This window comes from Papaver somniferum, chromosome 6, assembly GCF_003573695.1.
Source record: "Papaver somniferum cultivar HN1 chromosome 6, ASM357369v1, whole genome shotgun sequence".
Classification (NCBI taxonomy): domain Eukaryota; kingdom Viridiplantae; phylum Streptophyta; class Magnoliopsida; order Ranunculales; family Papaveraceae; genus Papaver; species Papaver somniferum.
In genome coordinates this window covers 101,133,977-101,158,186 of record NC_039363.1, presented here as the reverse complement: position 1 = coordinate 101,158,186, position 24,210 = coordinate 101,133,977, and the positions used below count along the sequence as shown (strand labels likewise).

Sequence of the window (24,210 nt, the reverse complement as noted above, 5' to 3'; positions counted from 1 at the left end):
CACGCTTATAAATTGCTTTTTCTTATCTAATTCCTTTGTATGAAAAGTTTTAAGTTCTTTCAAAGAATTTATGTAGCTTGAGAATCAAACTTTTAGTTATTCTTTTATACAGTTGGCTCTTTATACACATTGTCTATTCATAGTAGTTTGGAGTCATTTTTGATAGTAATTCTTGTCATATAATTTACTTGAGCTAATAATTTTCTACAACTTCAAACTATGGAAAGAACCTAATTACAAGTCCAATTGTTGCTTGGTCTGTTTGTTTTTCTGATGATAATAAGAAGTTTGAATGTAAAATTAAAAGTTCTAAACATTTCAAAACCTTAGTTGAAGATATTTGGAGTTTCGACCACAAAAAATCATACCCCAAAGAGGCATTACCTCCTTTTAGTGAGCTGCGCCGGTATGGGTTTCACATTGTTGCATATAATCCTAGTTCCAAAAATTATATATGTCGGGATCTATCAGGCGTTGATATCGTATCAAATTGAAGAGAGAAGGACATAATTGAGTTCAGGATTTCTCCATGGAAGAGGATCTCGGAGTCCTGTTTATTACGTGCATAGTTTGGGACCAATTGAAGCTAGAAGGAAGCAAATTGCTACTAATAAAGTTGGACTGCCACTGACGTCTACCCTTTGCGAAGGGAATGAAAGGATCTGACAAATATGAATTATCAAACATGGGACCAAATAGCAACAATGACGAATCCTTCACTCTTCTATTATGCTTGGTTGCATTATTATTTTTTTACTTTATTTATTTTGAACAAGGTTAGTCGCATTTCTTAGTTAAGATGTTGTACACTTATAAAGGGTCGTCTCAAAGTTCCCAGAGGCTCTAGGCGGACTCCAGATTTAGCCTTTATATATGTCACCAATATGCTCAATTTTTCTATTTTTTAAATAGTGTTTATACGTGTATGAAACTAGTTATTATTGGTTGCACACACAATCTTCAAAGTATGATTTTCCACCGACCAACATTCAATTGTTGCCCACATATCAATATTTTTTTATATATAATATATCAAAATCATCGTTTCTTGGTTTTGGAGAAAATAATTAGCATTTTAAACCTATATTTGTTTTTTATATGAATTATTTGAAATTAGGGAATTTATTTCCTAAAAATTCTTATCAAGATATCCGAATTCATAATGATATTATGCGAAAAAAATATTTATACGAAACGTAAATGAATTATATTGTACAAGAAAAAAAATGTAATCATCAACAAAAACCAAAGTTCATATTATGATACATTGTTCTTTACACACATACTGACAATTAAATTAATTAATAGTAATAATGTACATAGCAAATGTATGCAACTTTGTCAAAAATCTATTTTTGCTCAACATTTTAAAAGTCACGCAATCCGTATATATATACAACGAAATTTGGTTTTGCAAATCCTAAATTTGAAATCGCTTTATATTTATGAAAGTGTGGGTAAGTGTTAACTAAAAGAATTTTAATGTGCTAAGATGAATTTACAATTTGTAATATGGGTACACATTACCTCCATTTTTTTGGTATACAAATAAGACCAAATACGTCTACTAATAGGTGATATAATAATATCCAAATTCAAAAACCCAAGCATAAATTTTAACATATATTTACAATTTCGCTCAAGATGGTGTGCTAGAGTGAATGCTCGGTTGAACCTATATATCTTAGTATGTCAAGTATGTTGTCAAGTTTAGATTCCAGAACTATTTCTTAGTTTTGCCAACTAAAGTAAGCTTCACTTTGGAATACATTAGGTAACACAATCTTAAGATTTTCCAATTTACTCAAGAAGAATGAAAAACTAAAGATCATACGAAGTCATCGATTTGAAGAAACTTTATCAAGTTAATAAAGAAGACTGATCTTTCCTTTCGGATTCTTTTCCATTTTATCTATCTATCGTAGCAAAATTTGAAGACTTTAGTAAATGATCATATTCAAATAATATCATATCACGAATTAGCTTTTGTTAAGTCTAATGAGAGATAAAGCACAAGTGTTTTAGTGAAAACCTCAAGACTTGCAACACTATTCTTGAGTTTGTAGGGTTTTATTTTTGTAATTTCCTACTGATTTTATTCACTGACTTGATTTTACAAACTCAAAAGTTTGATATGTGAATATATTGCTTGTAAAAATTAATAAATAAAATAAAGTTAATAAGTCAATTGTGTTCGCAAACCTAAATAGGTGAGTTCGCGAAGCTATTGCAGAGAATTTTTTCTGAGACCTTTTTGTCATTTGAATTTGCGAGGTTGAGTTGGCGAACCTAACGAAGAATATTTCTCCTGAGACTTAACTTTATTTATGCTTGTGAACCTAAAAGGGTGAATTCGCGAACCTTGTACAAGGAAATTCTCTTGTGGATTTTTGAGCATTTGAGTTCGCGAAACTAAAGGCTTAAATATTTCCTATAACTTTAGTCACATTTGAGTACGCAAATCTACAAATATTTTGAATTCTATTTTCTCTTATGAGTTCACGAACTCATCACTTGAGTTCACAACTTTAAAAACTTAATGTGTCAACCTAATACACAATTGGATTTGGACTCATTCATTCTTCTTTAATTTTCAACGCGAACTTTGCACACGATTATAAATTGGTTTTTCTTAGCTAATTCCTTTGTATGGAAAGTTTTAAGTTATTTCGAAGAATTATCTAGCTTGATATTCAAACTTTTATATCCTCTTTTATACAGTTTCTTATTTGTACACATTGTGTATTCTTTGTAGTTTGGAGTTATCTTTGGCAGTATTTCTTTTCATAGAATTTACTTCAGCTAACAATTGTCTACAACTTCAAACTATGGAAAGAACCTAATTGCAAATGCAACTCTTACCAAAGAAATAAGTCTTTGTATCTAAGGAAACAACTTTGATTTAGCAATCGAGAATTAACTTTGGTTGTAAAAAAGTCATTGTTTACACCTTAAGCAACCCATCCTTGATTGATTACTGTACGATACTAAAGCTCAATCCCTACATGCTTGTGTATCTTGTTGAAAATTTTGTCCTCGAAACCAAGGTTCTACTTTGAAAAACTTCACCTTGGATTAGTGAAGCACGGGTATAACCTATCTTCAAAATGTAGTTTTGTAACGTGAATTTGTATTTATTAAGTTTATATTTTTTGTCTATTCTAAGGCCTTATCTTCTGATATAAGGCCTTTCAAGAATTACTGATCAAATCCAGATTTTATAGAAAACTTAAAACACGATTGAGTATAAAATTTATCTATTGAAACCATTTTTGCAAGTTTTCCACAAGTTATCCCAGTTACAAAAATCTCTGGTATGTGCTTTACTTTATTTTTTTAATTTTCGTAACATATTGATTTTATCTTAATTAAAAAGTACAAACAAGTTGTACGTTAATCAATCCTTGTGATTCAATAATATTTTACTGAGATTATCTAAGGAGTTTCTTTTTCGCTTTAGTCCGGGCTAAAGTTCACGTTAGGATTTTTTTTTGTCTATAAGTTATGTAACGAAAAAGTTGATGATCTACTTGGTACCCTCCCCTCTTCAACGTGTAATGTTAACAATTAACGTAAATATTGACACAATATTGGTAGTTATAATGAAGCCAAGGATACATTGCATTCATTTACGAACATTGTTGGATTACTTCGATGATGTTATGTAGTTGTTTGACTTTCAATTTTGTTTTGTGTTTATAGTTTAGAGTCTTTGGACAGTATATACTAGGGTTTTTGTGTATAATGTCGACAGAATGGGAGAACCTGTCTAGACTTGAAAGTTCATCAAGGTATTCAGAATTTGGCAATAAGCATATATGAGAAGTACAAACACATGGGATGGTCCGCTGAGCAATAAACATAGATGAGAACTTGGAAAAATCCATATGAATTGTTTAATTTTAATTATCAAAAATTAAAAGAGCTCATTCATAATATTTTAAATTGTTATAATAATAAATATTTTTCTGTAGAATTGTTACATCAATGTTCTAATTCTCGTGTTCAGGTTTGTTCCTCTCATTCTCCCAAGGAAGCAATCATCTAGTTTATCATATACATATCTCAATTCCGTATATCAAAGATTTATCATGTAAAGGATAGTCTGACCGGTCTTCACAAGGTCGAGTGAAGTCTTCAAATTCGTAACCTAGTTATGTTTCTTGAAGAAACCTAGGTATTTAGAGGACGACTCTAGCCTTAGCTAGTATACATCGTGTAGGAATTGAGATTCTACGTCGCAGATAATCCTCTATCTATAATGATGAAACATGCTAGATTGCTTAAGGTTCAAGAAAACTTATGATCAAAGCAAGTTCATGTACTAGTTCCATGTTTAAGAATTACTTTGATCCTAAGCAAACCAAATTTATCAACATAGATTGATTCCGAAGAATGGAAACCATGTAAGCATGTGAGAAATTTGCCTTATAACATAAAAAAGTATGTGGACGTGTGTATTTGTCGATTAAGGAACCATGCATAAAAGTTAGCTCACGAATAACCAAGTATGGTTCGTGAACCATCAAGCAATGTTGGAGTTCAATAACAGACCACGAACTAAGAAAAGTGATTAGAGAACTCAATATGTTTAATTTGGAGTTCAATAACACCCCAAAACAAACCAGTTCATGAACTAAGAAAAATGATCAGCGAACTCAATATGTTTGAAGTGTCCAAGAACATATTCAAAAGTGCATAGTTCGTGAACATGCAAATTTCAAAAAGTATCGAGAAACACCTTGAAATTGCATAGTTCGTTGTGAATATTTGTGTACCTTGGAGTTCAATAACATCAATAAATTGCATAATTCACAAAATAAAAACTCGGTTTGTCAAGAAAAGTACAAGTTGACGTTTCTAGGCTTATCTCATAGACATAGTTTTTTTATAATGAAAATTATTCTCAACATAAAAAGTGATAGGACCTATGGACATACGATGCTTGAGTTCATGTTTCAAGATTTGTCAAGTACAAGTTTGAATTCAAAACTTTTTCTTTATGATTCATCATATACTAAAGCCATATGACATTGTCTTTGACGATATAATGGTGGAAATAATGAGTAAATAAGATAGTCAGTTTTCACATATCTTTGTTGATGAAGTTCTCATTAATGTCTTCGTTCTTCTCCAGTCTTCAATCTTCTAGGGTATTTAGTGATTTCTAATTCTCAACTACGATGCTCTAATCCTATTCCGAGACCGACTTTAGTAAGCTATAAATCAAGATACAATTTCAGTCATCTAACATTGACGACAAGCTTTACATACCAATACTTGTGGTTCAACCAAGCGATGCTCTAAGATGGATCTTGATTTCAAAGAGTTGATACTTGATGTTTTGGTATTTTCCCATTTGATGATTTTTATTGTAATATACTTTCAATTAGTTAGTGAGATTCTCTGTAAGAATTCCTCAACCACCATAATCGTATCAATGGCACCACCATTAAAAATAACCACGTTTTTAGTGGTGGAAACATGGGCCATGCTTATGGCAATCAAAACAGTAAAAGCACGTCATTTCACCACAATCCGGATCGAGACACCCTCGTACTTGCGAGATATGATCAACCAGGCGACAGATGCATTAGCAAATCAGGCGACAGGCAGAAGTCAACAAAGTTCTTCATGTGGCATAGTGATATTCATCAAAATTTGATGAATTTATTAGAAAAGGGGATATCTAGATTATTTTGAAATACAGTGAATTCTAATGTTATAAAGTGTACAAAAATAGATGGTTAAATGGGATTGAAAGCAGTACGTTGTACTTACAAAACAAACGACATTGAATTACAACTAGATAATACGACTATCAACTAAGAGCGCTAAAAAATCAAGTTGGTTTGTAATTACAACTAGATAGTATGACTATCAACCACTGTGTAAGAGGACTAAAAAATCAAGTTGTAAGAAGAATTAAAATTTTGGGCCCTAACAATGTGAGGCTCTAGGCAATAGCCTGGCTCGCCTGGTCCATAAGATGACTTGCTTCTCTTGTTTGTCTAGTTTTACAACTTTTGCGTCGTTTTAACTCGCCGAGCTTTTTAAAAGTTTAAGGAACCCTGATCTCATACATTGTTAATGGAACAACAATATAACTTACAACGAACCACACAATTCCATATCAATAAACACCTCTCTCACTCTGTCTATGCAATACATCATTTTTCTTGTCGGACAGAAGGAACAAACAAAGTACATCTACAAAGTTTTCGGAGGAAATGTCAGTCAGAACTCAGAAGACCGGTTGAAGCTTCATCGGTAACTTCATTACAATCTTGGGTAACTTCATTACAATCTTGGGGCACCATCTGAATGGATTCTAGAGAACTATCCGAAGATTTCGTAGGTACATGTTCAAATTTGATCCAGTTCCTGTCCTTCGCTTGTACTAATGCAACATGCAAGATCATTCCTAGCACAATAACACTTCCACTTACTATTAACGTTTTGAATGAAGCAAGACACATAACAAGTATAAGAAGAATCCCAGGAGGAACACATAGAATTGTCACCCCTAGTGTTTGTAAAGGAACTCTGTAAGGTCTGCGAAGATCTGGTTTGTCGATTCTCAATCTTACAAAAGCTGCAAACTCAATTAACATTCCAATTGAATAGAGAAAATTTAGAAATTCAATGATTTCTTGAAAGCTCAACCATGATAAGGACACAACTCCAGTTGCAGAACATAAGATGCTGGTTGTAGGGGTCCCATATTTCGATCTACAATATTGTTCAAACAAGTAGGTTGTCAGGTCTCTAGCAGAGTAGTAGGAATCACAAGAAAACATCTAACTTTAATCTAGGAGAAAAATAATATTTCACTTAAAACCAAAGTAATGTTTCATTCACGGTGCAGAATTTTCGCCAAGTTCTCAGCTAAGGATGCACACTTTGAAGTTGTTGTTTTATAAATTCCCTAATTTCTCAACACACTTGTGATATAAATGTAGAACTGAATTCACACATTTCATCAACTATCATATCCTAGGAAGGAACATTAAATAAGGTAGAACGACTGACCTTGAAGCAAAAACAGCTGGAAGCATTCCCATCTCGCTCATCCCAAGTAGTTGGAACGCGTCACCACTCATTTCCGCTTCAAATAATGCCATGTTAGACACTGCAGCAGCTGCTTGAATCCACCATTTAAGCCAAACCCCTCCTATCAACATTCCAACTTCAGCAAAGTACCCATCACTCCATTCACTGGCCTTAGACTCAAATCCTCCAGTCCCAGCAAGAAGTGGAATCAAATATGTGCAGATCACCAAAACTACTGCACCAAAAAGCGCCTTAGGTAACGTCTTGCTAGGATTTTCCACCTCCCCTGCCAATGTACTCACACCATCCCAATAATTAAGATTCCAAAACATATTATTGAGGTACCCTCTCCAATTCACCATCTTAAAATCCACAACCAGCCATTGTTTAGGTTTAATCCGAGGAATCGAAAGAAGACCCATTATGAGAAATGGACAAAGTGAGAAAATAGCAATAGCTACAGCTGAAAACCCAACTATATGAAGACCTCTATAATTCAAATAAGTCAAAGAAAATGTAATCCCCAACAAAGCTGGTAATCTTGCAATTAACCTATTGAAAATTGGTAATGAATGCTTTAAGTAATCAAGAAACATAAGTGGGTAAAGAGCATTATCCATAACTCCACTAAACCATCTCCAAAACCCTACCTGAAATCCCAAAAAGGGTCCAAAAGCTGTTGATATCCAAAGAACATAACCACCATTTTCAGGGAAACTTGTTGCAAGTTCAGCTGTAACTAAAGCTTCTGGTATACTCCAAATCAAAGGGAAAATCAAGAAACCAAGTAGAGCTAGAAGTGGACCTCCACCTGACTTAACTGAATCTTCTACTCCAAAGGGTCCTCCACAAACTGAATAAAAGATTAAAGCAATTAAAGGCAGCAGTGTAATCTTTGGTCTTGCTTTACCACTACTGGTTTTGACATTATCACTCACTTCTTCTGCTTCTTCATCCATTAGAGCACAAAAATGAATTAAAATGACATATTATATGATACTCAGATGTAGATCTCTGATTCTTGAGACTAGTATTGTGACTGTCTGCTCAGGAAGACTTTCCCAGGACTGGAGTCCAAGCCTTTTCCAGAATCACCTTATAAGAAGTTAGGGGCAGATCTCAAAGCAGTGGCCCCGAGACAAGTAACAAGCGCCAATATACATAATACATATTAGAATAAAAGGGTCCTTTATTGGAGTTACAGTACAAAAAAATCTAATTTTATACTGTGAAAACTGAAGTCCAATGTCTCAATCTCAAAATCAAAACCCTTTTCAAATTGTTTTCAATACTTATGAAAATATAGCGGAATGTATTCATACCCGTTTTTCATCTTTTTTCCCATCTTCTTCATCATCAACACCATCAACTTCAACCACTAGTGTCGGCAATCTTGTGATTGCACAACCCAGTGGAGAGAATTTGACCAAGGTATCTCCTTTTTAGTAATTCCAATTCTTTATACTGATTTCAGTAGTGAGACTGCTTGAGGTTTTTATGGCCGTAATGTGTTTGACAAAATTCCTGTGAGGAGTTTTGATTGGTTATTGTTGTTTCTTTCTCTGAGTGGATAATTTTTGGAAATTTATGTTATGCCTCAGTCAAATTCTGCTAGACCTGTGACTAAAGAAGAGCTTGGAAGGTCTACTTGGACAATGCTTCACACTCTTGCAGCTCAGGTACATTGTTTCACACTCTAGCAGCTCAGCTTTTTGCTTACCCTCGGTAATTTCTGGCCATACTCTTGCTCAACTTCAGTACTTGACCCCATTAGTAATTTATGTTCTCTTGTAACCTACTTCATTTTTAAGAAGATTATTAAGGCCTCGTATGTTCAGAGTATTAAACACCTGCAGCAAACATCATAAAAAGATGAGTGTTGGTTTTCGTCCTGTGGCTTTTTGTTTTGTCCTAGCACATTTGATTGGGAGGACATTTGGCACTTGCTACAAAATGTCCCTTGGCCCCGTCGTTACGAACGCCAATTTTATGATTGATATTGATTTTTTGTGTATGTCGCCATTTTTAAGTCTCTTAGCACCAGCAGTGATGTCAGTGTGTCACTATCATTAGCAGCCACTGTTTAATTGGAACACCTTTAGTATAGGGTTGTAGTAGACGAATACTAGTTTCAGCATTCAAAATTTTACTTAGAACATAATGGGAATTAAAGATCTCAGCACTAATTTTCATAGTATCAACAGTAGGTCCTCTAAATGAAAAGCCTCTGATTTTTGGCTCTCAGAGCTTTTAGTAACCCAGCCTTCATCATCAGTTGCAGTATCTATGGAAACCCTGTGCTAAGTTGGAGCCCTCCTTGGTGATTCAGATAGATAATTGCCTAAGGTACTGCAGCTCTGACACGTTTTTGGCATCCTAGAATTTTGAGAAGATATAGATAACAGCTTTGATTTAAGGCACACGGATAACCATGTTGAACCATTACTCTATCTGATTAATGTTGATTAACTATAAATGGTCATGGTGAATTAACCTTCAAAGTTCCAAGTTTCCGTCGAAGTGGTTGTACCACTAACAAGGTCAAATAGTAGTGTCATATACCTCCAAAGAAACAAACAACAAAAGATTCACATTTCTTTGTATCTCCCAAAAGGTCAGTAGATTGGATAGTAGTATTATTTTTCTTACCACCAATGAAATAGGGGGACGTATTCTAGGTTGTTCCCTGGAGCAGCTGACTTGGATCTTGAAAAGAGAGAAAGGAGACTGTGTTAAGCAGTAGGAGATTTAAAGTGACTTGGAAAATTAAGATCTTGACCCCCTTAGTTGAAAGATGTAGTATGTCCCCTGTAAGAGGATCCACTTCCATATGTCAGGTGGGGGTGTCCGGAAACAGCATAGAATAATTGGTCGTTAACTCCGTACAGAATGGTGGTAGATAGGGTTTATCTGCTGTTTTCAGATGTTTTCTCTCTCTGTTTACACTGACCCACGCACAGTATAACATCTTTGTATATGGATATTTGGCCATTATAGACTCATTACCATAAAAGTAAGAAATTGTTATGATCTGTTTACATACTCTATACTAGAAATCAATATTGAGTATTCACAAGCTAAACTGGAGTTTATGTTGTGAGTTTAATACGGTATTAAATATAGTTCAAAATAATACAAATTGCAGCTCGTTACCTAAGACACCTTAATGCACAACTTTCAATTTCCAATTTTGTTTATCTACATAAGATATAGATGATTGATTCATTTTTATGCTCTTTAGTTTCCAGATCGTCCAACAAGGCAACAAAAGAAAGACGTGAAAGAATTGGTATATCTCTCTCATAACTCACCACTACTTGGTTTGCGCATTCTATAAATGTTGTATGGAAGGATGGCTAACTACAATGCTCTGGCTCACAGATGGCCATACTATCTAGGCTTTACCCTTGCAAGGAATGTGCTGATCACTTTAAAGAAGTTCTAAGGTACGTTACTCTTTTTTCTCAGTTCTTGTTTTTACTTCATTTTTCCACACAAAAGATATCAGAATGCCAAAATCTGTAATAGTCCAAAGATTACAGAGCATAGAGTAGACATTCCTCGGTCGAGATTTTTAGGTATCTTTGTTATGTTTGGTCTGTTCTGAATGTGAAAGGAAAAAACTTTTCAAGTATAATGCTCCATTTAAATGAATGTATCCAAGAGAAGACAGAAAAGCATGTTGCCGCTAACTTTAACTCCCTCAACCTTGCTTGGAAACACTTGACCTTATTCATTTATGACTAATGCATATTTTCTTGTGTTTCATGCTTGACAGCGTGAATCCTGTACAGGCTGGTTCTCAAGCTGAGTTTTCTCAATGGCTATGTCATGTGCATAATATTGTCAACAGAAGGTACTCCTGCTTTTTATTTAATGGAGTACCATTTCTATGATTAATGAGCAATTTGGTAAAGTGCCATACATGTACTGATGAATATGAGGATCCACACATCATGTACATAGTTGATTGATCAATAAAAACCACATTATAGATGTCTCTGTCAGCTGAGACGCTGTCAATTGTGTGCAACTAACAGCATAATGAGTATTTGCCTATTTAGATCTATTGTTTGGATGTAGATACACGCAGCTCCACCTAGTCAGTACAAATGTACTAATGAAAAATCTGCGGAGCTGGTTGGCTATACCTAATCCAGTAAGCCAAATGTTGACACACAATACTAGTGTTTATATAAGCTATGTTCGTAGAAATGAAAGTTGAACCCAATTCAGTTACAGTGCTTTGGTGTAGAACCTAAAAATTACGCTCTCTGGACCTGACCAGCAAAAATAAAGGCGTATTTTTTTGGGTTCATATGTGCATCAAATGGTGATCAAAACATTAGTCACTGAGAAAAATCCATTCTTGCTCAAGTATTTGAGCCAAACTGTATATCAGTTCCTTCTGCTGTAATTACTTCCTAAAATTTCTCACAGTTAGTGTGCTTCTGACATTCTTTGTTTGTACAGCCTGGGCAAGCTTACATTTCCCTGTCAACGGGTGGATGCAAGATGGGGTAAACTGGATTGCAAAGAACGTGCGTGCGATCTTGAAGGAGATCACAAACTTTGATAACTGAAATTCATGTATTTACATTGACAACTTAATAGAGGCTTACAGAAAGCAATATTTCTCTGGTACAAAGTTGTATGTATATTGGAATTTCTTCAAAGGGAATCTTCTTAATATTTTGCTCTTATTCCGTTTCCTGTTAGTTATTAATGATTAATGCTGTTCAACTTCCTTGAAGTGAAACTAGTCAGATAAGTTTTAGTTGAATGAATGGCTAGTCAGAAACAGTACCAATTCCAAAACTGTAAAAGGAAGATGAGAAAACCTTTCAGGCTTTCACCCTGTAATGGGTTTGAACTGGTTTGAGCTTTCAGTAATATATTAAACATACTGGTAAAAAGAGTATCAACTTGTTCACAATACGAGTTTGACTACTACAGAACAAAAAGAGATGGGGTAAGGAACTTCATTGCTGCCTCATCTACAGGCTACAGCACTCTGTATTTTAGAGCTAACTAGCTGATGAACCTCCAACATCGTTTCCAGACCCTGATGAACTTCTTACTGGTGGCACCTCTCCAAATTTCATGCGGTAAGCAATTTCATAAACTGGCCGCAATTCTACAATCACTTGAGCATCTAAGTATGCATTGCAGGAGAAGCACCAAACTGACAAGTCACTGCATCACATAATGCAATTGAGAAACTAGTCAACTACCATCACTATAACCTTTAAAAATAGAAATAGGCACATAGAGATTCACTTGCACAGAGAACAATTTGAAATTTACCTGTAGCTCAGCGCTAAACAATGGTTTTGTTCTTGATAATGCTCAAGCATATGTTTGTTGACGAAGCGACTGCAAAGCACTTCCTTACAGCACAAACATAACCAATTTTCGACTACGTTATCACACCTACAAGAATACAAGCATTAGGCTAGCTATGTACAAAGTAACAGGTATATTATACATGCCCTTGTTCAAATTTCTACAAATTCGTGTCAATGAAATACAGCAAATCTACAACATACAACATGAAATTCCTAAATAACAAGAATCTGGAAGTTTAAGGACTTAACGAATTTTTTATGGTTTAGGGTTAAAAGAGAGATAGGAGAATTACTGACTTGTTGCAAGGAGTATCTGGAGTTGGAATCTGAGAAAGTTGGGATGATAATGAATTCAAGTGATCGCAAGAAGTTAGAGCTTCAACCCAACCTGAGCCAGACCCATACTCCGAGAGAAGTTCTTCTTCAGCTACTTCATCTTCCTGAAAAAAGAAATTGATGATTCAATTACCCAAATTCACAAAAGAACAAGTTAAAAAGAGATCGCAGTTAGTTCTTACTGGTATTATAGTGAAGGATGATGAACCGTCGCAGTTCGCCATTACTATATGATTATTAATCAATTTTTTGGTTTCCTCCCGCTTAATCTGACTAAGATAAAGCCCACAGATGAAGCGGATGTTCAGAATTCAGATGCAACTATATAAAGGCGACTTAAAGTCTTAAACCGACTGCCACGTGGTCAGGTTGACCGTTCTTTGGTTTGCTAGGATTACCGTCGTTGATGATTCCAAAGGTTTCCACCGATCGCAACGACCGGAAAAGTTTGAGATTCGCGAATTCACGAATCGGGGCTCGAGTCTAAAGTAGAACTTGAGTCACACAGCTAAGATTTTACCAGACATCTGACAGAAATAGGATAATAATACAATACCAGAGTTGTGAAGAAACCGATTTGTAGTACTTTGAAAAGCTCATCCAAAGCTACTAATAATCGACTATAAATACAAATACTAGATCTTTTTTTTTTGATCGGCACAAATACTGGACAGTTAGTTATCAGTGAACCAGATTGGGCTCAGTTATTAAAGACAAGAACAAAAGAGAGATAGTGATTGGTGATGAATCTGTTAAGGATAATGATGATAAGAAAATTCTTCCACTTGTTTTAGCAAATCAATCCTTCTTTTGATTTTTCGTTCATGAAGGATTTGGAAGAACTATTAAAGGTAGAGATTTAAGTAGAGTTAGAAATGTCGTATGGGATATCAAGTTAATCCTTTTATAGGTTTATCATTATTAAATTAAAACAACCATTGATCTTCACTGGGTTTGATTGTTTGTTAAAGCTTCCGAGTTGAAAATGTAAACAGGCATTTCGAGGAAGAAGAGGGGTAATTGAATGTCAAGCGTGTTAGTAAGGTAACTATGTACGACTCATATAAATATATAGAACCGGACCTAGTTAACGAGTCAGCCACAGTTTTTGCTTCTATTTTTGCTCTCCCACGAAAAGATTAGTATTTATATGAGATAATTTAAAAAATTAATTTGGGATAAATTAGTATATTTGAGAAGTTTTGTAGCCATAACAATTTGGTAGAGTGGGAAGGAAAATTTGATGGGCCCAAATAAGTGGCATAGCTCCCATTTAGCCCACCTCTATAGATCTCAACGACTTAGGGGAGTGGTCTACATTTGATCCAGACCTGGACTGGACGTGTCGATGGTAAACCATGGTTGTCCGGGTAAGAGAGCAAGTGGCCGTCTCACTCAGTCCAGGCTTGACTAGTAACTCGAGGTGGGTCTACTTAACGTAGTATATTTCATCCAACGGCAAAGATAGTAGATGAGAATTGGCAGATGACTCGAACCATCGAGGCGCATCGAATTGTAAAAGCCAACTAAATAGAAAAGGAATTAGGGTTTCACGTGACCTATATAATCCCAAGACATTCACAACTTTTGCCTTCTAAACTTTTATTTGGCGATTAGGGTTTTATTGCGCTCCTCCATCTTTCTCTGCAAGTCGGCTAAGCAAAAGTTCTCTTGAAGAATCAATCATGGGGCACGCTAATGTCTGGAACTCTCACCCTAAGAACTATGGACCTGGTTCTCGTACTTGGTATGAACAGTACTCTCACCGATCCAAAATTTCTTATCATTTGTTTTCTTAGTCTTGAAGTTGTTTTGATGAATCTATGAAACTCTATCTTATATGTTGTCTACTGGTTATAGTTTGAGCTGAATCTCTAGGATTTGATGTGTTTTATTGAATTTTTTGTTTGATGCTATGGTTTATTTCACTCAGTTAGCTTAGAATAGAGCCCTTAGATCAGGGTGTGAAAGAAACTTTGTATCTACAACTAGCTCTTGTTCTTTGTTTGAATCTGGAGTCTGTATATATCATGTCAGTTTTGATGAAAGATGGTTTTTACTCTAATCGATGAAGTTGAGATGTGAATTATGTTAGTGACAGTAATCTAGAAGGCATCTTGATGCTAAGATTGGATTAAGCTGAGAAACTTTCACTGATAGTTGATTTTTGATAGCTCTAAATCTTTTTAGAAGTTGCTTTGGTGTCTATATGCTGATTATAAGCTTGCAAACATATGTTGGGGGGGTGGAATAAACACTGATAGTGCCTCTATTCGAATTATCCTTTTTGTAATGAAATGTGTAATGATATTAGGCGTATACTTGGGAACGCGTACTGGGTTGGTGTTTTTGAGTAGATGATTTCTTCCAGTGCTATGCATCTATGTTTCTGTATGTGTGAAGGGATTCAATTTTCTGCACAGTCCTGCTATGAATTTATATTATGAGTCCATAAGTAGCTGGTCTTTCAGCTGAAATCTGCTTGTAAGGGTATCCAATGGCTCATTGGATTGTAGGCATAGCTCTCAGAATCTGCACTATTTATACCTTCAAACTGAAACTTTAGTTCTTTACATTTTTGTATTGCCTTGGGGAATATGTTTTTTTACCCTTCATGCTGAAAATGATTTACCTGTCCTCTCGACTTCTTGCTTATGTAACTTGTTCATTTTATGCAGCCGTGTTTGTGGAAACCCTCATGCTATTATCAGGAAGTATGGTCTCATGTGTTGCAGACAGTGCTTCCGCAGTAACGCCAAGGAAATTGGTTTCATCAAGGTAAACATTAGTTTGCAATTGTTCATTTATTGTGAACTGGTTTTGTATGATTTGGGTATTCTCATTAATTTTTTCTCGATTTGAAACAATGAACTCAAGTCTGAGACAGGAAAGACTTGATGAAAACTTAGTTTAATTGCTGTATACCTTTTTTATTGGTAGTTAACATTCTTGGATTATGCTGTTACTGATACTTGTTTCTCTTTGTTTTGCAGTACCGTTAAGATTGCAGTGCTGTTACGAAGATGTAAGGCTGGTATTTTATCGAGGGGGTGATGTTTTTCCTAAGAAGATATGATACTTTAGAAATGATTTGGTAGACATCCTTTGGATAATTTTGTAGACTTCATTTGGTTACTGAACCCCGACAAATTCTAGTGTTTATCTTTTGAAATGGTTATAACTTAAAATGCGACTTTATTGTGTCAACAAATTCTACTTTTTCTGTTAATCTGCATTACAACTGCATATGTATTGAATGAATGTCATGGGATTCAGAATCCACTAGTTTATGTTAAAAGATGCAATTTCTTTCTTGCGGGTAGATTGCAGTGCTGTTACGAAGATTACGGCTGGTATTTTATTGTGGGGGTGATGTTTTTCCTAAGAAGATATGATACTTTAGAAATAATTTTGTAGACATCCTTTGGATAATTTTTTAGACTTCATTTGGTTACTGAACCCCGACAAATTCTAGTGTTTATCTTTTGAAATGGTCACAACTTAAAATGAATGTCAGTGGATTCAGAATCCACTAGTTTATGTTAAAAGAGCAATTTCTTTCTTGCTTTGCTGGTAGATTTCAAGGTTTCTTGCTTGTAGAGCATGTTCCGACTTGATTATGGGTTGTTATGGAACTGTTATGCAAGTTCTTGAATCCGTGATGCATATTTGGCTGATGTTGTAATGTATGTGAGGAGTAACTCTGTTCTTATTTACTTGTCAGACTCCTATCTGATTCGGCATTGCATTATAGGTCCCCATCTTAATCCCCATCTAGTATGATTGGGAACTGTTTTATTTAGGGAGCTTTAGCAGTAGCAGCCAACTTACAAGTGTTGTTGTAGAGTACACTATTATTTATGTTGAATGAGCTAGTGCAGAATACTTCCTGATAAAGCTTTAGCAGTAGCAGGACTCATACTTCTATTAGCAAGTGATCAACCACATTTTGAGTGCTTCATACACTCCAGATGACACAAATCTCATATGGTGAAATAGTCATATGTCAGATCCACTTGCTACAGCATCAGATGAACTAACAAGATAATGAACAGGATCACCAACTTCAAAAAATATGAATTCTGTTGGGTTGGAGAAAAGCCTAATGAACAGAGGTACCAGTTATTTGTTGCATTGCACGAGTTGCATTAGCAGTCCCTGTGTCCACAGTTGCTTCTGAATCACCTCTCGGCAAGCATGTGTATCCGTGATTATGGCAGTAGTTTAACACAAGAATTGTAGGATTGCTGTGTGATTCTAAAAGCCCTTCTGGAATACTGTTTGATTCTAAAAGACTGGTGGAAAAGAATTAAGAAATGGTGTATTTACAAGCTAATAGCGCATTGCGCCCATCTTTTTACTGAACACATCTAGAAAATAGTTCCACAGCTTCCCAGTGTACTTACCATGCAGCAAAAGATGGCCGGTAGTTAACTCTTCTTATGCACGAAGACAACATTGCTTCTCCAATATATTGCAGCCTCTTTTATTTAGATTATCAGTGGTAGGGATGGCATTGTGTAGGGCTGACCACACAAAAGATTGAGCTTTGGCTGGTAGATGCTTAATCCAGATATACCTGCGAGGGAAGGAAGGTAAATGGAGACTTTTGCAGACTACAATCGTAAACAGATTTAGCCGAAACTCTCTCCTGAGTTGCATCACTAAAGCTGCCATCTCAAAAAGCTCTTCACCGTTTAGAAATTTTCTGAACTCCCAAGAGCCATTACCTATCAAGTCTTTAACCTTTGCTTTCTACCCCACTGCCAGTTTGTAAGCCTTGGGATATTTTAGTTTCAGGCTTTCACCAGTTTTCCATTAATCCCACAGAAATATTTAAAATACGGTAGTTCTTGAAATCTTGCTCGGTGCTTACCTGGAAATTTTCTATTATTTTTAAGTGTCTTCTTCATAAACGGCTAAGCTTTGTTTTTTTATCGTCACCCAAACAACGTTGTTATATACATGTATCTGTGGCGATGTGAATCACTTCCTATTCCATTTATTTATTTATTTCTTCTTCTGATTTTTCTAATAATCACGGAACTGCAGTTTGGAATTGCATTTTGTTTTTCTTTCCATTTGTTTGTCATTTTCCTATTATAGTGATTATCCAGTTACTAGTATAGTCAAGGCCAATGCCACTAACCAGTAGAGAAACATCTTTGACAACAAAGACTGCTAATATGCTCCAGTAGTCTGAAGATTTTTACTGCTCTTACCAAGGGAAATATGGACAGAATTTACGCATACTTGAATAACTTAAGCTAGAAATTGTGTATTTGCCAAATTCTTTATAATGTCCCATTTGGAACTTGCCATAATCTCTTGGAGCAATAGGCATTTGGATTAAGAATATACAGAAGAGACATAAAGAGAGATATCCAACTATCTCAGCAGAGATTTTGGAGATGTCACATAGTAGACACACTCTAGTCATCTGATTCTAAAATTTAATGCTAAAAAGAGACAGAGTCATAAAGAGACTAGTTCAAAGCAGCTCCAACCATGAAGACCAGATAGATAGAGAGATACACACAACAAATTAAGCATGATGAGAAAGAGCATGTACTTTCTTTCTGATATTCCCTTTTCCCCCTATCAATCCAGACAATTGATCAAGTGAATTAAAACACATTAAAATGAAGAAATTTAAAGTTAATAAGAAGGTACCCAAGCAGTAGCAAAAACAACATTATGTCCTTTCCAAGTAAGAACAAGATGATCTTCTTCATCTTCCTTCTTCAATCCCCAACCAGCTGCATGTTCATCAAGCATATGTCTTATCTCCGTTACCGCTTCTTCGCTAAACGAAATGCCTCTAAAATTTGCATTTCTCATTCTTTGTACCCACTTACTTTTAGACTCTAATCTCTCAACTCTTTGTACGTCTTCTTGTGCTATCACATTCTCAATCTTCCAGCATAAATCAGCTTCATACCATTCCATTTGCTTGCTGCCTCGGCGGATGCATGTGTCTACCGCATCGTAAGGTATCCATAAGAAGTTAAATGCTGATCTTAATCGACTGACTAAGTTAGTTGAAGTGAAATCTGCATCTTCATCTACTAAAACAACAATAGTAGGGTTTAAACTTCTAAGAGCTTTAAGAAATGCACTTCTAAGAGATGTAGTTGAAGAAAAAGATGGTTCCATGGAGTAATATGGACTATGATGATGGATTTCTCCAAGGGTTTCGTCCGGTGTGTAGTGAAGCTTCATGTGGCTATTTATAACAAGAGCTTCTGGTTCATTACGATCAGTGAAAACTAGCTGTTGTACTCTAAGGTGTTCAATCAGTGATGCAAACCCATCTGCATAACTTGAAGGAATAACTTTAAACTCCATTCCTACATTCCGAGACCTCGCAAAATTCACTAATTTAGCTCCCAAGTCTTCGTAAGAAATGTCGAGCATAGGGGGGATATCAGCATCGCAACTACTGACGGTCAGCTTGATAAAAGGAGGACCTTCCGGGCGATTTGCTATTGCATCTATCAGTGTCGGGATCTGCATGCAATGGGTTAAGCTAAGATCGACTATATGGACGACGGAGAATCCTTCAATGGCTTCAAGTATAGCGGCGTTAGCAGCAACAAAGCCGAAGCGGTGCCAAGGTGTTAAGTCGATGAAGCTGGCAAGCTCAATGACTGAAAACTTATGAGTATGGATAGCATGGTTTGGGTGTGTACTTGCCATAGCAGCTGTAAGCATTTTGCAATTCCCAGTCATGGCAGCACGAGAAATAAGAGCTCGAAGAAAGCCACAAGTAAGCCGCTGGTTGGAGTCGCCGTCCGGTGGTGCTGTGTTGTTTAAAACCCATAGGATCTGTTGCGCGAGAGTGGCGTCGTTGCTTTCGATAGCATTGGCACAGTGAACAAGTAGTTGTTCCATGCAATTAGCATCTTTAACACTTCCTAACGCCTTATTAGTTGGTGTAGAAAAACCAGGCCATGGTCGAGTTCTATGAAACTGGTTGTTGTTGTTCATAATGAAATTTGAACATGGAGTAATAGAATTTTGATGTAAAGGAGGTGGTGGGGTTTCTGTGAATTGCATCCTTGAGAGAGATAGAGATGGAGAAAGAGAATCAGAACAGTGCAGAAAGAGAAAGAGACTAGACTAAATATGGTTCATTGGGAAGTGATCCATTAGAGAGATGGGATTTTATTTATGGGTAAAAAAAGAGAATTCTGTAACTGATGAATCTGGATAGATATTGACTGTTCAGCTGGGTATGTATTTTTAGTTCTTCCCATGAAAAAGGACTGAACAAAGAAAAAAACTGTAAATAACTCTCCTATCCCAAAAACTACTGATATTTCCTTTAAAGTCAATTCTGGGTAGTACCACCAACCAGAAAAGTGAGAAGACCTTCCGCAACAATATCAGCTTTTTTCAGTTGTGCACAGACAGACATAGGTAGCAGGATGCAGATGAGAAGAAAGTCTATATACCTAGCCTCTCCTGTGAAAAGTAAGATCCTAGCTTTTTTTTATTAATGGCTACAAATAGTACTCGTCTTCAAGATCTTCTTCTTCTTCTCCTCAGGTTCTTGTGTTAGTGAGTGATGAGAAAGAGATTAGCAGTGTGATAATAATTTTATACAGAGAGAGAGAGAGAGAGATAGGTTTTATGTTGGTTATTATGGTAGGGGAGCATGTGAGGTGGCCGGCTAAGGAGTTGTCTCTATATGGGAGTAGATCTTGTCATGTAATAGTAGGGTTATGTATGCATGGTGTGGGGGACTGCAAAATGTGTGTTTTGATTTTGGCTCCTCTCTTGAAAGTCTCATTCAAACTACTCACGGGGGGCAATATGTATCATGAACAAATCATTTGTTCAGTTATTGTAAGAAACAATAATCCATTTTGCTTTGCAGGATTTTTCTACTACAAGTCTCTCTGTATACGTAACTTAGACATACCTTGCAAAAACTATCCATGAAAAATAAGATTATTGCGGTCTACATATTTTGCTAATTTTTGAGTTAATAACTTGGAAAATAAGTTCATTCCTTGTCGACAATGACCATGACCAACTTCCCTTTGTCTTTGTTGAAGTGAAAAATATCCTACTAGCCATATATTAATAGAATTCTTGGACGGTCTAATTTTATCAAACAGTTGTTTCCTTGACAATACTATTTCATCTGACACAACTGAAAGGAGTACATACAAGCAACAGTAATGGTGGTCCTGAAAGATTTTTACGTACCAATTGATTAATTCTCATTCAAGTTTCATATCATTTGTTACCTAAGAAGAAGATTTTCTACTTGAAAGTGATTATGGTGTTTACGCAGGGACGTTCACCGTATCACCATGACATTAGCATAAAATGACTTTCTTCTTATCGGAAGGAGGTTTCTTCATTGCTGGGACATTTTGTGTTGACTGTCCAGGCAGCAAATCACAATATCGCGAAGTCATTCATTCCAAAATAACACTTGATGCATCATGTGACTATGATAAATACCAGAAGATGTCAAAGACAAGCCGTAACATAAGTAGATGTATCACGCAAAAAATATGCACTTGATTTAAGACATCACTTGACACACTTGCATATCAGATCATATCCCCTCTTTCTCTCTCTACCACTTCTCTTGCCCAATGCATATCTTATCCAATGCCAGTTTTGCGCAACCAATAGAAAAATCGATATAAATATGGAATTGAGAAATTTTCAAGTGAAGAAGACTGATGTGTTAGTAGCTATAAAGAAAGGGGTCCAATGACTTCTCTTTCTATGGCGTTTATTCTTTATCCTACCCGTGAACACTCACAATGAAACATTGCAATGGCTGGTGAAAAGGATATGATGATGAAGAGCGTACATATTACAGCATGCTAAGCTGTTTAGTGTGATCATGTCGAGCATATATATATGCATGCGCCCACTGCATATTCCCCACCCCACCAAACCAGCCTGTCTAATATTCATAGACTTGGACATGTCAATCAGCATTCCTTCAAAATTGCAATTGTTGGCCGTTGCCCATGCTAGTAATTTTTCACCTCAATCAATCTGCCAACTGCCTACTTATCATCGGGAACGTTTCCACCAAACCACCTAACCGCACGCAGCATGTCTTTTTCCTCCCTAATTGTCCCCCCTTCTTTTGATGCATATAAAATCATATAGACGAAATCTGAATTGGCTTTGCATAACAAGAACATATACAATCAAACAACACAATCCAAATATCCATTATTCAATCTAAGTCAAACTGTTTACAAAAAGTCAAACAAAAGTTGCAGCATGTACGGTTCTTCCATGGTTTCAAACTTTCAATGCCACAAAAGAATCTCTTATTTTGCTTTTCATTTCCCCTTTCTTATATAGTTGCAGCACGTGGACTGGGCGAATGAGTTCATGTACATAAGACATCTAGGGTTTTGCAGAAGTAGCACAAACAAGCAGGTCAAGCTAAGAGTCTAAGACTGTAAGTGTAAGGGATTAAGAAAAATCCATCTATGTAAGACATGATTAGTGTCTAGGGTCTTGCAAAACAAACATGCAGCTCAAGAGATCAAAAGAGTATAAGAAGAATCCTTAAGCAAGCACATGAGATGAAACAAGTAAGTTAAAAAGAATTTGAAAAACAAACTCTTTTTGATTTGAGAACTTTGAGAAAGATTATTCTTTCTAGTTATGCTAAGCTCTATAGATAACAAAGACTAAAAGACATGCGAATGGGTTCTTTTTATAAGGTGTTAGCAGTTCACTTTATATCATCTCTAATCTTATTAAGGATGACATGGATGAAGATTTTGATTATTCTTTCACATCTATATAGAGAAATTCTCTTGCAAGACAACATAACAAACAAATTAAGGAGTCTATGATTTTATCAAGTGCTAATTGGTTGTGTTAACATGCGCTAATCAAGATTAATTACTAAAGACTGCTAACTGGATTATTGTTCTTTCCAATTTGCACAAACAAGCATAAGAAACAAATTTAGGAGTGCATTGGTTAACTGATTACTAATTAGCTGTGCTAATCAAGATTAAGATAGGATTGGGGTTTGAAAAATTGAATTTTCCCAAAGAATCTTATTAGAAAAACTGATCATGGAATAAGACATGTTATTGATTTTCGAATATCAAAGGGACAGGAAAAAGTTAAGAAAACAATTATTCCATTTTCATGAAAAGAAATAATTTTGATTATCTTTAGCATTTGTTTTGTGGATTAAAAACAAATGAGTGTTACCTAATCATGAAAAGCCTTTAATGGAGTCTCTCCCGATGACATGAGCTAGATTGGATTTTAAGTTAACTGCTAGCTACCTAATTTGTTGATTAAGAATATCAATTACCGGTGTATGGACTGATTAGTATTTTACCGGAGTATAAAATTGATTTGTATTATAAACAAACTGAAAGGCACGTCAATTCTATGTGTAGAATGTTACAGATCCAACTTTTATGATAAAGCCATGGATGGACACATTTTGCTGCATACCAATTACAAACGGTAGAGTAAGCACATCCTGTGATTTATTTGAGAACTATGATTTTAGGCATACCAAAAACTTTCAAGGCATACAAAATAGTTTTTCCATCCTAGGTGATCTTATAAGGAGTGTCTATTGAGTAGTTCAATTACCTATATACCCTTGAACCTAAAATCAAAAAATAAACTATCCTAAACATCTCTTCTTCTTCCTCCAGCTAAACCGCCTTCCTTTTCTCTCGGATTATTTTTTTCATCACTGTAATTAATTATCGATTCGTGAAATTTCGATCATCGGTTAAATTGAACTATATAATAGATCGTACAAAGAAAAAAGCAAACGTCAGGTGTTCTAAATCCTCTTCCAATCCATGAATTAAAGAAGAAGAGTCAATTGAAGATAAAGGTATAAAAACTATAATTGAACCAAAAATTGAATCGGAAATTCAACCATTTGAAGCTCCAAATACTGAAATGAGGATAAGAAGGTATTCCCTACAAACCCAATCTTTTATTTGTTGTTTTTCATGGATTGAATGGGTTAAATTGCTAAAAACTTAGGGTTTTTGACGATTACAGTAGCGGGTTCGGCTGATAATTGAGTTGAGTTTTGAGCCGAACTGTTCTTGAAATTTTACCCTGAAAGTGTCTATGAACAGTTCGGCTAAACCGTAAATGTCAATTTTTAGCCGAACCCCAAAATATGTATTGAATACGTCCCAGAACAGTGTCAGGTTCGGCTAATACCTTGCAAACCTTCCCGGCCGAACCTGAGAAGTGAAATTTACCCCAGGTAGTTATCAGGTTCGGCTGACTCGATTAGATCACTTTCAAGCCGAACCTCTCTCTGTAAACACTTCGAAAATATTGATTTGCAGGCTCTAGGTTCGGCTAGCTCGTGTTGTTGAGTTATCAGCCGAACCTTCTCTTTGCATACTCAAGTTTTTCGATCTTGTTTTGGCCATAACTTTTTCGTACGATGTCGGAATGACCTCATTATTTTTGCGAG

At 35.7% G+C, this 24,210-nt stretch overlaps 5 protein-coding genes across 6 annotated transcripts; 2 read left to right on the top strand and 3 right to left on the bottom strand.

Annotated features, from left to right (window-relative positions):
* Positions 1-6,046: 6,046 nt before the first annotated feature.
* LOC113285970 (probable polyamine transporter At3g19553) lies at positions 6,047-8,090 on the bottom strand. The gene is made up of 2 exons (XM_026534701.1): positions 7,033-8,090; positions 6,047-6,732 (listed from the first exon to the last, which is right to left on the bottom strand). Exons 1-2 carry the CDS (start codon positions 8,010-8,012, stop codon positions 6,234-6,236), a joined length of 1,479 nt encoding a protein of 492 aa, XP_026390486.1. The 5' UTR covers positions 8,013-8,090; the 3' UTR covers positions 6,047-6,233.
* A 192-nt stretch (positions 8,091-8,282) lies between these two features.
* On the top strand, positions 8,283-11,743 carry LOC113288603 (FAD-linked sulfhydryl oxidase ERV1-like). Of its 2 annotated transcripts, none has more exons than XM_026537693.1 (6): positions 8,283-8,484; positions 8,655-8,732; positions 10,295-10,342; positions 10,435-10,499; positions 10,848-10,909; positions 11,527-11,743. In XM_026537693.1, the coding sequence occupies exons 1-6, from the start codon at positions 8,299-8,301 to the stop codon at positions 11,634-11,636; spliced, it is 549 nt and encodes a 182-aa protein (XP_026393478.1). In that variant the 5' UTR covers positions 8,283-8,298; the 3' UTR covers positions 11,637-11,743. The 2 variants fall into 2 exon arrangements, with proteins under 2 accessions (XP_026393478.1, XP_026393477.1); XM_026537692.1 differs by having other exon boundaries at positions 10,832-10,909.
* Positions 11,744-11,916: 173 nt separating this feature from the next.
* Positions 11,917-13,768, bottom strand: LOC113288604 (histone deacetylase 6-like). Its single transcript, XM_026537694.1, has 4 exons — positions 12,920-13,768; positions 12,699-12,841; positions 12,361-12,486; positions 11,917-12,249 (listed from the first exon to the last, which is right to left on the bottom strand). Exons 1-4 carry the CDS (start codon positions 12,959-12,961, stop codon positions 12,081-12,083), a joined length of 480 nt encoding a protein of 159 aa, XP_026393479.1. The 5' UTR covers positions 12,962-13,768; the 3' UTR covers positions 11,917-12,080.
* Positions 13,769-14,322: 554 nt separating this feature from the next.
* On the top strand, positions 14,323-16,059 carry LOC113288602 (40S ribosomal protein S29). The gene is made up of 3 exons (XM_026537691.1): positions 14,323-14,484; positions 15,416-15,515; positions 15,731-16,059. The coding sequence occupies exons 1-3, from the start codon at positions 14,423-14,425 to the stop codon at positions 15,737-15,739; spliced, it is 171 nt and encodes a 56-aa protein (XP_026393476.1). The 5' UTR covers positions 14,323-14,422; the 3' UTR covers positions 15,740-16,059.
* A 2,097-nt stretch (positions 16,060-18,156) lies between these two features.
* On the bottom strand, positions 18,157-20,352 carry LOC113288601 (scarecrow-like protein 32). The gene has a single exon (XM_026537690.1). The coding sequence runs from the start codon at positions 19,794-19,796 to the stop codon at positions 18,396-18,398; it is 1,401 nt and encodes a 466-aa protein (XP_026393475.1). The 5' UTR covers positions 19,797-20,352; the 3' UTR covers positions 18,157-18,395.
* Positions 20,353-24,210: the final 3,858 nt, after the last annotated feature.